This window comes from Malaya genurostris, chromosome 2 (assembly GCF_030247185.1).
Source record: "Malaya genurostris strain Urasoe2022 chromosome 2, Malgen_1.1, whole genome shotgun sequence".
Taxonomy (NCBI): domain Eukaryota; kingdom Metazoa; phylum Arthropoda; class Insecta; order Diptera; family Culicidae; genus Malaya; species Malaya genurostris.
In genome coordinates, this window is record NC_080571.1 from 312129887 (window position 1) to 312149735 (window position 19849).

The 19849-nt window shown below is 36.3% G+C and overlaps 1 protein-coding gene across 5 annotated transcripts in view; it reads left to right on the top strand.

The window, feature by feature from the left end:
* Positions 1-19849, top strand: part of LOC131431109 (neural-cadherin-like) — a 1211689-nt gene that overhangs the window by 974927 nt on the left and 216913 nt on the right. For all 5 annotated transcript variants that reach the window (XM_058596616.1, XM_058596615.1, XM_058596617.1 and 2 more), the window contains one exon: positions 14329-14472. In XM_058596616.1, coding sequence (XP_058452599.1) covers positions 14329-14472 — 144 coding nt within the window. The remainder of the gene's footprint in view (positions 1-14328; positions 14473-19849) is intronic.

Sequence of the window (19849 nt, forward strand, 5' to 3'; positions counted from 1 at the left end):
ATTCGCAAAAGACAATAACAATGTGCACTACGTGAAGCACAAAAACATGAAGTACAACATTCCAGTATATATGGAAGATATTGATATAGAAGTGGGTGTGCATGATCTTCCCTCAAGCGTCACCGATCCTTATATTCGCAAAACTATGTCCCAATACGGAGAGATTCTGTCTATCGAAAAAGAAAAGTGGAAGAACTTTTTGCCCTGTATTCTAAATGGCGTACGTTTGTTACGCATGCGCTTGAAAAGGCCTATACATTCTTATGTGACTTTCGGTTAGGAAACAAGAATTCCGTGTAAATCACTTGTTGCATATGACAATCAGATGGCCACATGTCAATATTGCCAAAAAGCTGTCCACTACGGTAAGCCATGTGATAAACTGGACAAGGAGACAACTACACCAAAGGACAACGGTGCTTCCTTCACACCAACCCCAGTACACCTGTGACAGCCACCAACAACAATGAAGCCACCAACCCTTCAACGAATCCATCATCACCCCCTATAGAACAAAGTACACCAGCTACAGTTAACAACTTACCCTCCAACAAACCAGCAACTGCAATCAATGTACAACAAGGTGCATCTACAGTAACTAGCAACGAAAAGAAGACGGAAATCGACAACAATTCCATCGATGCGGCAATGGATGACGAGACGAACCACGAACGAAATGCCCCTCAATCCTCGCAGGAGGGAAATAGAAGCTCCTAGAAAAAGGGTGACAACGAGATCCAACTCAAAAAAAATTTTTATTTAAAAAATCAGCTCAATCGGCCACGTAAAGCTTGTACGCAAATAGGCCTGAATAAAAATACCTTTTAAATAAAAAAACCGTGAATCGCTACGCGCTTTGAAAGCTATTCCGGAAATTGACTTTAACAACTTTAACTTTCGCGGCTTGGAAAAAACTTTGGCGCAAGTGTATTGAGGGCCAGGTGGATGGTATTACTTTGAGGAGGACGAAGTATATTCGGAAGAATAAATAAAGAAATTTGAAATTGTGAACAAAGTCTTACCATTTTTTCCCACAGTAGTAGCTTCCATTCTTTGGCATAATTGAGTCCGATCAATATCGTAGCATTATGGAACAATTAAAATTATCAGTAAGCTATGAAAGTTGCGCACTCAACTAGCTTGTATGAAATATCCATTTGAAATATTATCAACAATCCAGAGAAATTCAATCAACGAAGTATTGTTTCAATAAATAATATCATGGTAGCATAATATTATCAAATAAATCAAACATTTATCGAAAGGCATAATTTTTTATAATGAGGATAATTCACATATCACAAAACATCACACAATCAAATACACTTTTTTCCGTTCGAAGTAAACAGAGTCGTAAGCTCGTCCATTTTATTACCTGCTGTTAAATTATTTTAAATTGCATTTCAAAATTAATATTCAATTAATAGAAATTCCTTCCCCGTAAAATGGCTGGACCAAACCGAAACATCTCCTTGTTTGAAAAAAAATATAGCATATTGCAATCCAATCAAAATGATGATTTTTCACCTCAATAAAAAAATGTTCGCTATCTATAGCATGATACCACCACTACGTCGAATTCGCGGAAATTCAAAAGAATGAATCGCTTTACCCGACAAATGTAGACCGTATTCACAGAAGTGGAATCCGATTTCACCAAAGGACCTATCTTCGGATCCACGGCCGAAGTGTGAAAAGCATCACGCCACTCACGTCACTACGTGCGGTGAATCATGATAGACATCGGATCACTTCTGACATCGTAGAAGCTGCCGTTGGAAATTGTTGGTAACAACATACTCGTCAAAAGGTAACAGCAATGCTCGTTAGTAGTAGAAGGAGGGCAAAAGAAAAACGCTGAGTACAAGGTATAGTAGCAATATAACAATACTTGAGATTGGCTCGGTGGGTGGGTGGAATCTTAGTGCCAATATATTTTTACGACTTGTGGTTTCCGATTGATGCCATCACAACAGTACTTCTGCCAGGGATATCCCCCCGGCGACGGCAGTACATCAATTTATTAACAAGTGATCACCCCGATTATTTCAATCAATTAGCTGTGCAACGACGGGAAAGTTAGGGGCCATCACGCATTCGACACCATTCAGGACCAAGATGGTTTGCTGCTGTTGTGTGACTTTTTCGCTATGGCCCAAGTGACTCCGACGGAGAATATATTACGCGCAATAAATATGCCGGACAGCTTAGGGAAACACCATCGGATATGCACGACTGCTCGTCGTTTGCCGGTAGCAGGATCCAAAAAATTATGTGTTGGATAGTAGAGCGGTGATAAATTGAGATGAGTGCGCCATAAATCAAGAACATTCCGATTCGAGCCACAAGCAAAAACAAAGAAAGATTGATAGTAATACTTCATCGGATGAACGGAATGAAGAGAATTGATATGTATCTTGATTGAATTTTCAGCTCAGTACATCTCTTGTACTTCTCATGTTGCAGCATTTATTGTTGAAACAAAATTTCAAAATCTATCACAACACACATGCTCATGCGATCAGTACCGATACGCATGGCATGCACAAAATAAACTGTTCGGGAAAAATTCCAAACAACTCTCGTCACAAAACTAGACACATTCCTATAATCATCAGAATCTCTTTCTCCTTTTGCTATTGCATCACCCTAATCATAAAGCTTCATGTCTTCAATTTCCGGACGGAGTTTGGTCACGTTTCAGATTCCACTTGTTATGTATCACACACAACGTTCGACAATGAATACCAAACTCTGTGTTGATACTTGCACACATGAGTGCTCAAAAATGTCGAATCGGGAAGTGGTTTCAAGTCTTCCTGTACATACAGCAATCTAAATGAGTTTCACAATACACGTCAGAGCGAAAAGTCACATTGCTTAGGGTTCAAGTATAGTGAAACCGTATTTTTTTTGTTTCTTTTCCATTTTAAAATTTTCCAACAAGTATTCCACCAAAAAGTACAGCAAAGAGTCATGCTCCTCCAGGATCAGTTTCTTGTTGCAGCTGGTTTTAGCAAGGAAAAGCTGAAGAATAAAAAACAGACTCTGGCACGGACGATAGAGCATAGCTACAAATCGCTTTAATTTGTAATTAATTTAATAAATTATTTCACCGTTTATATCTGTGAAACACTGCATTGTGCCATGATAGTGTACAGTGTGTCCCAAATTTAACAAACAACTAACAACTCGACACTTGCACGAAGATTGCCAATAGTTCTCAGCGACTGTCATCTAAGCATGTTTGGCTTAAAGCTTTCTGTTTCGTACGATTGCTTGTTAGACGATTTGTAGTTTCTCCATGATGCATTTAAAGAATTTGGTGTTGATTTATAAAAACAGCGATAGTTTTCCTTATTTTTTGTGCGACTACGGAAAGGTAAAGATCAGTTAAATATCCATTGTTTTTTTTTTTAATATTATTATATAGTCAGATCGAAAGCCAAACTAACTTATTTAACTGGTTGATTTCATGCTTATTATCATCGGGAATATACAATTAACAGTTTAACAAATCCTAACGTATCAGATGCCAATGATTTGATTCGATAGCTTAGTCATACATTTTAAACTTAAAAAGATTATTAATGCTCGGTTCACCTATGTTTTAAACGTAACAAACCAATACTACTCAGTTCGTGCTCGCATCTCATCCGACATAGTCGCAAATCGGTTTACGGTCGAGACAACAGAAACAAAGACAATACAGTGTAGTGAACAATAAAGTGCACGATTTAACAAAGCCTGAAACTAGGCCTACAAGGCCAAAATCAATTTGTATTGATTTCAAGCGCTGCAAAGTTAGACCAGCAGCAACCGAAATTGAAATCTTGCTTAAGGAATGAATGCATCTAAACGTTAATGATGTAAGTGAGATTCAATTCAACAAGGCGTCTAACTGTGTGTACATTATGTTCAAACGTGAAAAAGATTCTATTGTATTTGCTTCGGTTAATAACGGGGTGCACAGTGTTGATCATGACAATGTTAAATTTAAAATCCCTGTGTACTTGGTGGACAATGACATAGAAGTACGCGTGCATGACCTTTCCCCGCAGACCAGCGATGGGTTCGTTCGCGAAAGTATGTCGCAGTACGGTGAAGTTCTTTCCATCGAAAGGGATTTTTTTCCCGGGTATCCGGAATGGCGTACGAGTGGTACGTATGCAACTACGTAAAGCAATTCCATCTTACATCATTTGTGATCAAGACGGGATACATCCGTGTAAAACGCTGATTACGTTTGAAAATCAACTGGTTACATGTCAGTTTTGTGAACAACCTGCACACTACGGCAAACCTTGCACTGAAACTGCGAAAACAAACAAAACCAAAAAAAAAACAAGAACAACCGCTCAACAACGGAAACTAGTGAATGCAGTGTTCCTGTTTCAAAAAACACCTTCACCAACCAGCAACTGCAGCCATTAAACCATGAACATTAAACCAAAATGTCCCGCTTTGTCCCCTCACCATACTGTGTTGTATTTTTATTTTATTTCGATATTACAACATAAACTTCGGTTATATCTAAATGTGTGTTTGATTGTTATATTTGTTGAACAAGTTCGATTAACTCTGAGATCAGATGACGAAATAATGGACAAAAGACTCAAAAAACAAGAGAAAGTAGGTGGTTTTTAGAATATTATTGAAATATTTTGTCGTGAATACTACCTCCTTTACTATGGGGCGCCTTTCTAGAATTTACCCTGTACAAGAATAGGCAGATATTTTTTTACAAGCTATTGGAAATATGATCAGGAATTTGTGATTAAATTTTCAACAGCGTGAGATAATCTTATAAATAACTGAAAAACAAAGTTTTTTAATACTTTTGCAAATAAAGAGTAAAGGTGAAATGTATCGGAATGCGTGAATCGCGTTTTTGATCAATTATTCAAAAACTAGACCGATTTTCGAAAAACCAAAAACACTCAAGTTTTCGAAATCAAAATTTGAGATTTGAAAAAAATTATATAAACTTTCCGCTTTTTTTTTAATGCTTGCGCGCTGCTGTTTCGTATTGAGGTGGTGTGCGAAATGCACGGTGGACTCGGTGGCATTAGATCGTGAGCGAAAATTACATACGCGAATTTATACAGCATTGGGTTTTGTGTTGAAATGAAAACGAGTTGAATACAATAACTGTCATTTATAATGCTAAAAATGTCCAACTCTGTTGAGCTCAATACACTGATGCTGCTGAAGCAATAATGCTTGGCTGTGTAATATCATATAATAGGTATTATTTAAGCTTGTAGCAATTTTTATACCAAAACTAAAAATTCAACCTTGACAGACTACTGAATGCAATGAATACAAGCCAAGTAGTATCGTTTAAGTAGAATATTTGAAAATATAACTTTTATATAACCTGTGATACAAACAATGTGTCCTGGTGAACTGCTGGGCAAGGATGTCGAAAATACTTGAATGTTCTCTTGTCTTCAATCGTTCTTTTGAAGAAGAATCCATGCTTGTTACTAAACTCAGGTATATACATGGTTAGCAAGTTAGTCAATACATAAACAAATAACCTCATGTGAATCATAGCTCAAGTGTAAGAGTAATCACTAACAATAACGATTGAATTAGCATATATTCAAAGTGTGAAGGATCTAAAAATCCATTACGTCCAGTCTTATTTACAAGCCAAAATAACGAGAGGTAAGCCCACTGCGCTCAATCACTGAAAAAAGTTCTGGCTTCTATGTGTCGGTTTTTCTTGTTATGCTTTGTGCGACGGTTCGTTCAACTGAAGCGGATAAAATTTTGCGCGCATTTTATGACGCTACATTTCACCTTAAATTAATCACGCTTGCTTGCCTTTTTCGCACCCGGACGACGATTTTGAGGTAGTCAAGCACATATCAGTTCTGATTATCTATTAGACGAATTTAAAAGGTAAACTTTGATTAAAAACCGTTCATATCTTCTAGTGCTTCAAACAGAAGTGTATGTCGAGGTGAGGTTCTCCCACCCACATCAGTAAGAACAATGCAAGTATAAAGGGTGAACTAATCAGGTCGTGCTCTAATTTGGACTTCGGTCGTTAGGAGGAGCAGTCGGCAATGAAAGCAGACCTTTTGCGTAGTACAAAACCTCAATCGCTCAGGTTACAGAGCCAGTTTCTCTTAAAAGAAGATCGATTACATCATCGTGCTGCTGGTCGTTTGCATTGGAGACACATACAACGGAAAATGGACAACAATGGGGAACATTATGCAAAATCAGCCCTTCTAATGGCTCCAAATATTATCTAATCTAATCGGAAATTGAGACCAGTAGTGCAAATCTAGGATAATTTTATTAGCTTTGTGCTATTTTCGTAGTACTAAATTCGCAACAGTGTTTGAAGTCGTTCATATCCAAACAGTGTTTAATATCTTAAAGAATTACACAATTTTTCCCTTCTGAATGCCAGAAATTAATTGTACGGGATTTATTGGCTTTTTTTCACTGAAATATTCGAAATGAAATAATCGACATCAACATTCTGTATGTTGCTGTTTAGAGCCATAATTGTATACCCAAAGAATTATGCGAAATTTTACTTCACTATACTGTATACCGCCCATTTTTCAACCAGTTGTAGTTTGAAGTAGAACTTTCTATTGATTTGCTATATAGAATACATAGAACTGACCCAAAAGCGATTCATTCCGAATTTGGCTGTCGTAATCAACACCCACGGACAACAGGTCAGCCTGGAAATAAATGACGGAAGTCAGTGGTATGCATCGGAAGTCAACGATATCCGATATCGATATCGAAATTCGAACTCAATTCGTCACTCTTCATCACGAATGTCTTCATAAATAGTTCTTTTGAATACTTTAGTTGTATCGTTTCAAACTCTAGTCATAGTTTTAAAGTAAATGGTACTAATCAAATTTCTGTGTTTTAAGAACTGTGTTTCAAGATTATTTAATGTATAAAATAATGTAAAATCCACTTCCAAATCGATCTAGTGGTCTGATAATGCCTTTCTTTAACCATTCAAAGTGCTTACGTTGCATATTCAGAAACTTCAAAAGAAATTTCAAATATATGAAAATAAGTCCGGTTTGTGATTTACATCAATCATTTCGTTATGTCTATGAAACAAAAATTGATACAATCGATTCAAACAAGCCTAAACTGGTCAGAACTGGGTGGGCGAAGAATACATTTTTTGAAAGCTGGTGGCTTTATAACTTAATTATATATATCGACTATACGCAATGAATCGGTTAGTGTACTGCCCTTACTGTGCCAACATGTTGCCTCAAACTATGCCGATGGGGTGGCAGTTTGTTGTGCAAACCCCAATGCCCAGGCTGATAGACGCCGGCAGCCCGAGCCAGCACGACCACCACAGCCACAGGCTCCAGAACAACAACAGCAGTAATTTTAGCATTTATATATGTTTTAAAGTGGTTTAAAAAATTAGAAGATGTTAAACTATTCTCTGGTTTCAATTCTTAAAAAAACCTAAACTGATGGAAATCAGTTTAACCTTTTTTGAGAAAAGTGAACGAAGAGAAAAAGTTTGCGTTTCGTCGGTTACGTAACTTTAATCATCATATGTCCAGAACTAGAATTGACAGCAATATGATCTTGGAATTTGATTTACAGCCTCGTCAGTGCAGAGCAGTTCGAATTGAACTGCTTATTGCTTACTTAAGCAGTTCAACTTGAACCGCTAAGCAGACGTAAAGTTAATGGTACTTGCAAAACACTTGTTTATTTGGTACCGAAGTACCACATCTTTCCTAACGTGCCGAACGAAAACGTTATTTTCAGGTATGGTCATTTAGGGGTTAGCCGATTCAGGTATGGTCATTTAGGGGTTAGCCTATTTGAACTGCTCTGCACTGACGAGTCTAAGACGAAACGTAAAGTTACCTACGCTGTTGTCTATCACATCTCGAAATGTACACTCAAATGACAAAACTTAGTAAAAAATTTATGGAAACAAGCTGATTGAAAATTTCCAGATTAATGCTTCATTGTGCTGACAAAGGTTTGTAGTTCCAGTTTTTCGTACATTGTTAGTAGTTATAAACTTAGATTTACAAAAATTTGGTCCTCACACAGTAATACTTATGCATAAAAATGTCAAAACTCGGGATCAATGATGACTCAACAGAGTACGTCTATAAAGCATTTGCCTCACCAGCCAGTTTTCGTATGTTCGAACCCCGTGTTGAAAGCATTCTTAGTGTGAGTAAGATTGTAGCTAATGAACTAATGAATCGGCTAAAACTATAACACAATTCGGATTATTCAGATGTTTTCCTTGCGAACCAACAGATTGTCATATAAAATTAAAGTATCAAGTTTTATTAAATCTAAGCAAAACATAATTAAAGTCGTTCCAATTTTCTCGTTTTATTATGGGCAACACTGTACTTAGCTTCCGGAACTCGGCACTTTTTAGGTTAAAACTATCTGCCCTCGCTAGGGGAAACCATTCAGCGATAGTTGACTTTATCATTTAACTTCAGTATGTACCTGTGGAAATAAACAATCAACACGAAAGCAACGGAGAAAAAACATTCAGAACTTGTACACCTGACTGTTTCCTCGTAACGGAGAGTCGTATTCCACGAAACCGACCTGTGCTGTATTTTACTTACTGGAGCTGGACGGCAACCAATAAAGTAGCGGCGGCGAACGAGGAGCAACGACGAAGACGACAGCGACGATGCATTAAGTCCTGGCAAAAGTGCGCATGCAGCTGCATTAATTACTCCAAATCCTACAGCACTGCATGCCTGTTATACCTGTATTTAGCTGTTTATTTGTTTTCTTTTTCGCTTGCCTCTTGTTTACTTGTATGATTTTCCCGAAACGGACTGGGACAAGTGGGAGGCCATCGCGTGGTCCGCGAGGAAACAATCCAATTAAGATAAGACTGTCGGTTGGCCAACTGGCTGAAAAAGGAAAATATAAATCACTTCACTACAGCATGCTATCAATTGAAAAAGTTAAACCAATTACATGAGTGGAAAAATGTTTTTCTACTTGTTTTTAATTTTTCAGACATTCGTTCATTACTTATACTTGGAACATGCTGTGCAAAGTTTTGTACGTAGCATAAGTTTCGACTGTTGTTTCCAACGTGTTGAAGCTAAGGTTCAGTTAAGGGAAATCTTTCTACAATTTATCAAATTGATATTACGAGTAATTGAATAAACACTGCTGTTGTGTGACAAAAAATATTAGAAGATTGAAGTTCACCTTTCGTCTTTATCGTTGGTGACCAGCCAGCGACCTCTTTCAGGCCGATCATCTAAAGCATCTCGTCCCATGGTCATTTCGCAGTCCTTCACAATATGCAGTCCATCGTCACATTTCCGGCATAGATTGTACCTTTGAAGCCACTTTCTATCTGCTGAGTTGTTCTGAGAGCAAGCCTCGTTGTTACTTGATTTTGATTCCATACGAAATCAAAGGTCGATTTTTTCTTGTATTTTTTGATTTGGCTGAAATGTTTCATATGCATTCTTTATGATATAAAAAGACAATTTCTATCATAAGTTTGCCATTTTTACTCTAGCCTTTATGTTGAGAAGAGACTAAAACAAATACCTTGACAAATTTGAATATTATATATCCTAGAAACAGTGGGTTCGATCGATTTGGTACCTTCTGTTTCGTAAAACCGGTCACGCCACCTCTGAGCAAAGTAAGGAAATGATTTGAAATTGTAATTTTTACACTAATCACACAGTAATTCCGGAACCGGAAGTCGGATCAAAATGCAATTAAGGAACTTTGTAAAGAACAATTGTACCTTTCATTTGAATATATGTTTGTGAGAATCGGTTCAGCCATCTCTGAGAAAAGTTAGTGCACTTATTTTCATTTTTTTCCACGTATCATCCTGTACTTCCGGAACCGGAAGTCGGATTCGAATAAAATTCAGGAACTTTATGTGGGGCTGCAAGACCTTTCATTTGAATCTAGGTCCAGTCATCTCCGAGAAAAGTGAATGCAAAAAAATGTTACATACATACATACACACATACTGACATTTTGCGTACTCGACGAACTGAGTCGAATGGTATATGACAATCGGCTCTACGGGCCTATCTTCAAATATCTCAAAAAAATGTATTTTGATTTTTTTCATTTTGTAGCGAGGGAGGGCTTTAGGGGTTCAAATTCCCTAAAAAAATAGAAGGGGAGACAGAGGCTAGACCGGACACGTGGTTGAACTGGGCAGCTTAAATATCTTATAAACCTGCAATTCAATGCACTTAGAGATGACGCGGTTTTAATGGATGTAAAAGAATCTCGAATCGAAATCGAAAATTTCTTCCTGTTAAACAGGGGTTAGTATTTGCAAATCGAAATATCACTATATTTTTACTCAAATTACCTCCAGAATATTGACTTCATCACTTTTTGAAGCATTTCAAATTGGATGAAAATTTGGAAATAATACTATAATGAATTTAAAATTTAACAGTGATGTTAAATAATTATTTGAATATTTTAAATTGGAATGCTCGATTTTAGAAATCGAGTGAAGATGAATTTTATAATTTTATCAAAGTTCACATAATTCATATTGCCATTGTAACAGAAACTTTTCTTAAACCAAATGTCAAATTGAAAAGTAATCCACATTATGTGGTTCATCGATTTGACAGGTTTACTGGAATGGGTGGTGGAGTTGCCATTTTTGTAGAACGGCAAATTAAACATCGAATTTTACCTTCTTTCAAACTAAAGTTATTGAAAGCTTGGGAATCGAAGTTGAAACCATTCATGGAATTTATTTCATCGCTGGAGCATATTTGCCATTCCAATGCACCGGCGAACAATTAAATTTCTTTGAAGGCGATTTGCAAAAACTCACAAGATATCGACCGAAATTTTTCGTAATAGGGGACTTAAATGCTAAGCATGTCCAGTGGAATTGTAGGAAAAATAACAGTAATGGTAAAATACTTCATAATCAACTCTCAGCTGGTTACTTCACACATATTCTTCATCCCAGTAATCCGACTTGTTTCTCTTCCGTGAAAAACCCGTCTACAATTGATCTGGTTCTAACAGATCAAAGTCACATTTATAATGAACCGATTACACATGCTGACTTTGACTCAGATCATCTTCCTGTAACAATCAGACTTTCCAACGAAGCTATAATTAATCCAATTTGATAGTTCTATAATCAACTATCATAGAGCAAATTGATTTGAATACAGATCTCACAATTAAAATCATGTGGATAATGAAACTATTTTAGAAAATTCTGCGGACATCGACACAGCAATTGATAATTTGAATCATTACATTATCGAAGCTAGAAATTTTTCAGTTCCCAAAGCTCAAACTAAATTAAATTCTCCTATTCATCGATGACAATCTTCAACTGCTCATTCCGTTGAAGAATGTTCGTCGACGACAATATCAACGTTCTCGTGATCCTGCTATGAAAAACATAGTTAAGGATTTCCAAAAAGAAATTGAACGTAGATTTACTCTTTTGCGAAATGAAAATTTCGCTAACGAAGTTGAACAAATTAAACCATATTCTAAACCTTTCCGAAAACTTTCTAAGGTGCTTAAGAAACCTCAGAAACCAATTCCTGCTCTCAAAGAAGGATATCAAATACTTCTTACAAATGGCGAAAAAGCTCAAAAACTTGCTCAACAGTTCGAGAGTGTCCACAATTTTAATTTGAACGTTGTGAGTCCTATTGAAAATGAAGTCTCTCTAAAAATATGAACATATTTCAACCCAAGTGTTATCACAAGATGACATTATTGAGACGAATTTTGATGAAATTAAATCAATTAATAAGAAACTTAAAAACATGGAGGCTCCTGGTAATGATGGAATTTTTAATATTCATTCTTATCCAGATTTTTTTTCTTTTATTCAATAGTAACATATTTGAAGGCACACTGTTTAAGCTCTTAGATTCCTAGGGCATTTGCTTATTTTAAATTAAAACTAACTTAAAACTAGGGTATTATCATTAGGGTAGTGGCGAATTCCGATCGCAATGGTCGATTCTGCAGCTGGCAATCGGCAATTCTTATCCAGATGTTGCCTTGAGACTCTTGGTTAAAATTTTCAACAAGTGTTTTTCATTAGCTTACTTCCCAAAAAGATGAAAAAACGCTAAAGTAATTCCTATCCTCAAACCTGATAAAAACTCAGCAGAAACATCAAGTTATCGACCAATTAGCTTACTTTCTTTTATCAGTAAACTTTTTGAAAAAAATATCTTGTTGAGAATGATGTCTCATATAAATGAGAATTCTTTTTTTACCAGAGCAGTTTGGATTTCGTCGTGAACATTCAACTGCTCATCAACTTGTAAGAGTTACGAACATGATAAAAGCAAATAAATCTTCTAGGTTATCCACTGGAGTTGCTCTTCTAGACATAGAAAAAACATTCGACAGTGTTTGGCACAAAGGTTTAATAGCAAAAATGTCTGATTTCCAGTTTCCTATTTATTTGATCAAAAGGATTCAAAATTATTTAACTGATCAAACTCTTCAGGTTAGCTATCCGAATTGTAAATCTGAATTACTACCCGTACGATCCGGTGTTCCGCAGGGTTCGAGCATAGCTCCAATCTTGTATAATATTTTCACTTCTGATCTTCCAAATCTACCCGTTGGTTGTCAGAAATCGCTATTCTGTGACGACACAAGTCTGTTAGGCACAGGTAGAAATCTAAGAGTGATCTGCAGTCGCCTACAAAGAAGTTTATATATTTTCAGTGATTATCTGTCAAAATGGAAAATTAAACCAAATGCAGCAAAAACGCAATTAATTATCTTTCCTCATAAGCTTTTTTTCTTACACCAAACAATAATCATATTATCAAATTGAATGGCTTGGAATTGACATGGTCGGATCAAGTAAAGTACTTAGGTTTAACGTATGACAAAAAACTCACTTTCAAGGATCACATTGAAGGAATCCAGGCATAGTGTAATAAATATATTAAATGTTTATATCCTCTTATAAACAGAAATTCTAAGCTCTGTCTAAAAAAACAAATTATTAATTTATAAACAAATTTTCAGACAAGCCATGCTTTATGCAGTACCAAGTTGTTGTTCCACCAGGAAGAAAACGCTTCAAAGGATTCAGAATAAAATTCTGAAAATGATTTCGAAGCGTTCTCCCTGGTTTAGTACAAATGAGTTACACAGACTCACAAATATAGAATAATTAGATGTAATGTCACATAATATTATAAGCAAATTCCGACAAAAATCGATGCAATCTTCAATTGAATCGATTCGCTCTCTGTATTAGTTAGTAAGTTAGTATATAAGTTCCTTTTCCTCATTACAATACAAGTAGGTTTACAATTTTCCCTACACAAAATATCACAGAATTGCGGAAGCAAATGATGTCTTCATGGTAATAACCAAATCATGTATATAGTAGGGCTGAAAAGTCACCACTTGTGGCTGAACACCCAATTTAAATCTTAATAATTTAATGTTAACTCATATTCCAATAAATAGTTATTAAAAAAAAACTTCAGAATGTTTTTTGTGGCTGGACTCATAAACCATGTAGGTCACTAAAAAGCTTTCTCTGCAATCGATCGGAAACAAGTTAATGAGAATGGAATAACTGCGTTTTTAATCAATAAATACTTTACGGTGGCGAGCAGTAATCTCATTAACTGACGATAACTGCAAACTCATTAAAGATAGATTTAAAATGAACGGTTGAATTCATCCACCAGTAGAATGAAATTAATCTTGTATCGTTTTCATTTCAAACAGTTTCTCGTTTTTCTTCAATAGGTCCTTGGGTTTCATAAGAGCTTTATCAAGAGAGTAACAATATAAAAATATTTGAAGTATCGTTACGCAATTTAATCAAATGTTAAAAAGCATTCGCCAAATTAAATCTTTAAATAATATGCTTTGAAGGCGAAACTATCATAACGAAATAGATTCTACAATACAATGATTAAACTTTTTTTTGTTTCATTTTTAGAAGTTTTAACCTTAAGGTCATTCGCCTCTGCGGGCCAGAAAAACTTTCTGACCCTATGTGCGGGGTTGGGAATCGAACCCAGGTGGGCTGCGTGAAAGGCATCGACTTACCCATCACGCTGTACCCGTGCCCTGTGATTAAACATTACTTCTTTGAAAACTGACAAGACAAGTAACAGGTCAATATTCACCGCTCTACCAAAACTCAAAGTACCGGTAAATTGCTGAAAAATGTTTTATGAACCGCACCATTAACTGGAGCCTTTGGGAGGGAACCGTTGTTGTATTACAACGGTCTTAAACGATGATTAATTGTAACCAGTGTTTTCTTTCCCTTTTCAGTTACAAAATTCATCAAAACTGGTATCGCCGACAAGAACGACTACCCGCTCTACTTCGAGAAGGTTATCTATGAGGCTGATATCGACGAAAATGTCGAAACAAACCACAACTTCCTCAACGTCACCGCAAAAACGCACGCTGAAGGTAAGTCGCCATTTTCCGTCATCCATTCCGAGCGGAACAATGCTGCCAAAGTTTGTTGTTGTCACTGGCAAAATGTTCTTTTTTTTCTTCTTCTTTTGCTTATTCTTTAATCAGATGGGTCACAGCTAAATGCCTTTCTAATGGTCAACTAAATAAAGATTCTGTCCAACTGTGCCAGCATTTTCGGGCCAATTTAATAGTCATTCAGCCAAATTGCTTCAGGCATGCTTCTCCAACATCGTTCGACAGACGAAAGCTTCGACAAATAGGCAGAATAAAGCAGCAAACTCTCGTTCAACAAAGCTAACAAGAAAAGTTTTCTCTTTTTGCACGAAACACGTGTAGACATCGTTACCTGACTTTGTATGTGTGTGTGTGGGTGCGTTTTTCGTTCAACAGAAACAGCAAATTTCTTAATTTCCATTCGTGAATGCTGAAACACTGATGTTGGAGGGCGTTCGAATAAGTCAGCCACCAGCATCACCTTGCTCATCTCATCCGTTTCTGACACCTGTTCGCCTGAAAAGCACGTTCATTTAAATTTCCATTAAATTACACCTTTTCGAAGCTGCTTGTTCTGTTTCTGCCGGTATCCCGAGCATCATTGGGAACGGTATCCCGTAAGGCACAACCGGCACCAAAATCATCGTCACTTCATGCACGTACAACGATGAAATTTGCTTTATATTATTAGTCCTTGTTCTGATCGGTTTCTTTCTGGGAACCGACAGAGACTGGCTCTCCGGTGCTGAAGTCTTGGCTCTTTTTTTACTACTGAAAATGTAGTACCAAAATGGCAAAACGTTCCGATCGGAATGGCCAGTTTGCCGGAGTAACAGGTGGGCGGGCAAACATGACACAATGGCACAGATATCTGTGCTGTTGGCCTTTAAAATAGCTGCGAAATGTAGCGTGACTAACGGTTATGTTTGTACCTAGTCGGATTACCAGTGAAACACTAATTTAATCTGTGTGTGAAGTTTAACTTTTTCATGCTTTTTAACCCATTTTGGATGTGGCATAGTTATTTTATTTAAAGACCCAGCTGGGACAAGGGTTAAACCAGAATGCTTATCACGTTTAGTATGATGCTCGAAGTAAAGTTTTAACTATAGGATTCCGGTTTAATTAAGATTCTCGTTATTGGAATGATGTATATTTTGATGTACAGTTCATACTACGTTGCTTATTTGCTACGATTGTTTGATTTATAAACTTGATATCATACCATCAATTCCAGATATTATCTATGCTATTGTCCTGTACGATTTGTTAGAATACTGGATGCTAGTGCCATGAGCCGAACGAAAGCTTTTCACTCAGTACGCACAGTAAAATCTTACCAGATAAAAACTCGCAGTATATTATTGAACGAATTTAACGTCAAATCGTGCTCGTACACCATCACAGATTTCAATGGAACTTTCCTAATAGGTATTTGCTGATTTAGTTTAAACAAATTTAACTCTTCGAACCACAACCACAAATATCTATCCAAATCATATGCGTCTTAGATAGCATTGAACATTTTTTGACCGATAGTCGATAGCTGACCTTTTCTCGTTGTAATGCGGCTCAAAACTCAATACCAAGAAGTTGCTGATGGTCGATATTTTCTTTCATCATTCATAACCACGCAGTCAAATTTTATGAACTAATGAACATCACGTAAGGCCTACGCGCTGTCATTTTCAAATTGGATTCCAGTCTCTCTTTCTTTTTGTTATCTTAAAGATATCACTTTGAACGAAAGAATTCGATGTTTTGACCTTTTTAGTCAAATCTCGGATGAAAAAATTTGGATTTCGTTTAATCATTTTAAGTAATTTAAAAACCTGTTTTAATCCACCTAGTGGAATAATGATGCCTTTCTCGTATCGTATATAATACTGTGGTATTCCTCAAAATAATTTTCTTAGATTCTTAAAAAATTAACCGGAATCGGTTTGATTGACCGTCTACTGATAATAACTACCGATTGTAGTAGCTTTGAGACTGAGTAAAATTTTCTTTCACGTTTTCTGTTGCCAGGTCCGTACCCAGAATTTCGTTTCGAGAGGGGCCCAAATATAAAAAAAAATAATGTTATTGACGATTGCTTATGTTCCTAATTCTCTGTGTGCCTTTTACGGGTGTTTTTTAAATGACACTTTGAACTTTTCCTTTGGAACTGTTATTGTATTACATTTCTTCACGTTTACTGTCTTGTTATTTTTGTAACACATGACTGACACCTTCTAAATAATTATATATCTGTTTTTGATTTCGGGAGAGGCCAGGGCCCCTTGGACCCCCCCTCTGGGTACGTGACTGTCTGTTGCGCCTCTTTATGTGATAGTAAAAAAAAATTTAACACACTTTACACTTTGATTCCGGAACCGAAAGTCGGGTCCAGATGAAATTAAGGAGTTTTTTAAACGATTTTAGGACCATTTATTTGAATCCAAGTTTGTAAAAATAGGTCTAGCCATCTCTGAGAAAAGTTAATACACATATATATCCAACACCGGATGTCGGATCCAAACAATATTCAGGAATTTTGTATGGGACCACAAGACCTATCATTTGAATCGAAGTTTTGAGAAAATCGGTCCATCCATTTCCGAAAGAAGTTAGTGCGAAAAACGTTACGTAGACAGAAATTTTGTCACTCTTTTCTGTTTGTGAAAAGAGACTGATTCGACTTAAGTTTTGCATTTCTTCCGACGTTTCGGTCCTTATTGGATCATTTCTAAGGAATCTGTGACAGATATTGTGTCAATTGTACTTAAAAAACTTTTGAGCAGTTAAACTAAAATATCAACATTTACCGAAAAATTCTTTTGTCTATTAATTCTCGATGAACGTATGTAGGTCATAACTTATCTAAAAATAGAATTAACCGGGATATTTCAATGATTAAAAATTGGTTCAAAATTTATTTACACACTTTCCAGGTTCGTGACCATCTGTACTCAATATCTGATATAAAATGTAAGGATTCGTGTCGCTGGGTTCAATGATTTTATCGTGCCAACGTGATCTGAGAATTTACTTTTGAGAAAACGCGCTTCAAAGGCCTAGTCGAGCGCAAGTCAAATTAATTAACTATGTTCCCGAGAGTGCAATTATATTTTTAGATAGTGATTCCTAAAGTGGTCTCTGCAGTCCTAAAATGCACGACAACACGAGGAAAGTCTAAAGGCCAAAGGTCAAAGAAAAGGCGCTCCGACGCCGCAATGGCAGGGTGAGCTTGGAAATCACTGAATGAAAGCTGGAAAAAACTACGATTATAAAAAAAAATCATAACATAGACAACTAAATTATTTTTAGTATCAACCGAGACGGTTGCAACGTAAGATGTTTATATAAATTTCTAAGGTCTGAATCAGCAAAGTCTTTATTGAATAAAATATGACAACCCAAGTAATGTGAAGTGGTCGCAAACTGATTTCTTCATATTGTCAAATAGTTACAGCTCGAAAAATAAAACTTTAAAACGGAGATCATCGTAATTCCCGACAGTAAAAACTACTGGCTTTTGGCTAATATTGATGGTTACGTTTTTGTGTATTCATTTGTAGTCGTTCATTACAATTAGAACCATTACCAGTCTGATGCAACAATTTTTGAATTTCTATGAAACTTGTTGAAGAAGAGCCGGATTAAAATAAACATTTTAAACAATTTTTTCAACAAAGAGTCCCCAAATGAAGAGTGCCTCAAACAACTGAAGAAAAACCGTAGACCTCTTGGCGCATGTGACCGACTTCTCAAAAGCTTTCCAACAAAGTTTATTATATTTTCTTACCTTTTTCCCCCTATTCAAACATGCTCCTCCAGTGTAGTAATTTTCCGAGTCTGCTGAATAATGGAATTTTTATTCAATCACAATGAGAAGCTCTCAGCACTGCTTTGCCGTTGAAGCGAAAAGGTGCTGGAAAAGCCCATGGGGTTCATTTCTCTCCCGGTGCTTGGAAAAACGACAAGAAATAGCCATCGGTCAAATTGTTCAATTATTTAGTTTTTCCTTTCGTAAGAAGCAATAAACCTGCTTCGTAGCTTGCACTTAAAATGACTCGCCTGCAGAAACCATAATATAAATTATGTAAAGTTGAAGTCGTGAAAATATATTATTAAGAAGATTTACCTCTATGTTACGGAGCATATTGTTCGTTATTGTTGATAAGCCATTCCATTCTATTCTCGTGAGCGAACAGGGTATTCGAATCAATTCGATTGAATGTTTATTCAAAATTCGATAAGTGACAATACCCATACTAAAATTATTATTCTAACTAATTCATTCTCTAACTGAGCCATAATGGCGTATTCCACAACGTGGTTCCCTGGGGCATGAACAGCGAAATCCTGCAAAAAGAAATTCTAAAGTACTTTAAGAGACGGCATAAAATTTTAGACACATCTCACTCTGTTTCTCCGGAACCGGAAGTCCGATACAAATAAAAGTCAAAATCAGTCTATATTACGGAGGCTTTATTTTACTCTAACTTTGTAAAAATCGACTCAGCTACCTCAGAGGAAATTAAGAGAGTTCCGTTTTTGTTTATTTGACCACTATTTCCGGTATCTCTGGAACCAGAAGCTGGGAAGCGGTATAGCTGAAATCAGTTCGTTTGGCCAGCAAATTGAAATTGAACCAATCTTGAGCTAAATTTAGATTAATTTCTACGTTTTTTGCATTATCGCTCTAAATGATAGGTTGAATTTTCATCGGTCGGATCTGGATAAAATTCTACATCAACTTTTGAAAATATAATGCTGTTTATTCAAATCTGTGTTTGCGAAGATCGGTCTATCCGTTTCTGAGAAGCTGGAGTGATTTTCGGTTTAAAGCACACGAGCAATTTCTCGGTACTTCCGAATTCAAAAACGATGATCCGCTATATCCAAAATCAACGATTCTGCCTAATTGAAGAATTATACTTAGCCTAATTAAGAATTATATGAATTCCTTGTTTTGTATACAAACACACTCCTGAAAATAAAATGTTTATACTTACCAGCCTGTCATTCCGGAACCGGAAGTTGTATACGGATGAAATTCGGTGAGATTATTTTGGCTTGTGAGAACTTACACTTGTACACCCAAACCTCCGTTTACGAACACTTTTTATATGTAACCTCTTTCTACGTACCTCTTTTTACGAACCAAATCCCAAATAACGTAAACTTTTTTTACGAATCAAATACCAAATAACGTAAACTTTTTTTACGAACCTACTTCGTAAAAAGAGGTTTTGTCATTCATCGAAAGTGATTTCCGACTCCATGGAAACTTTTACAATATTGGTATTTTTGGAACGGGTTTAAAGAGTAGATTCCGGAAAATGATGTTTGAGGTATTTTGGAAATCCAAGATGGCGACTTTCGGTTG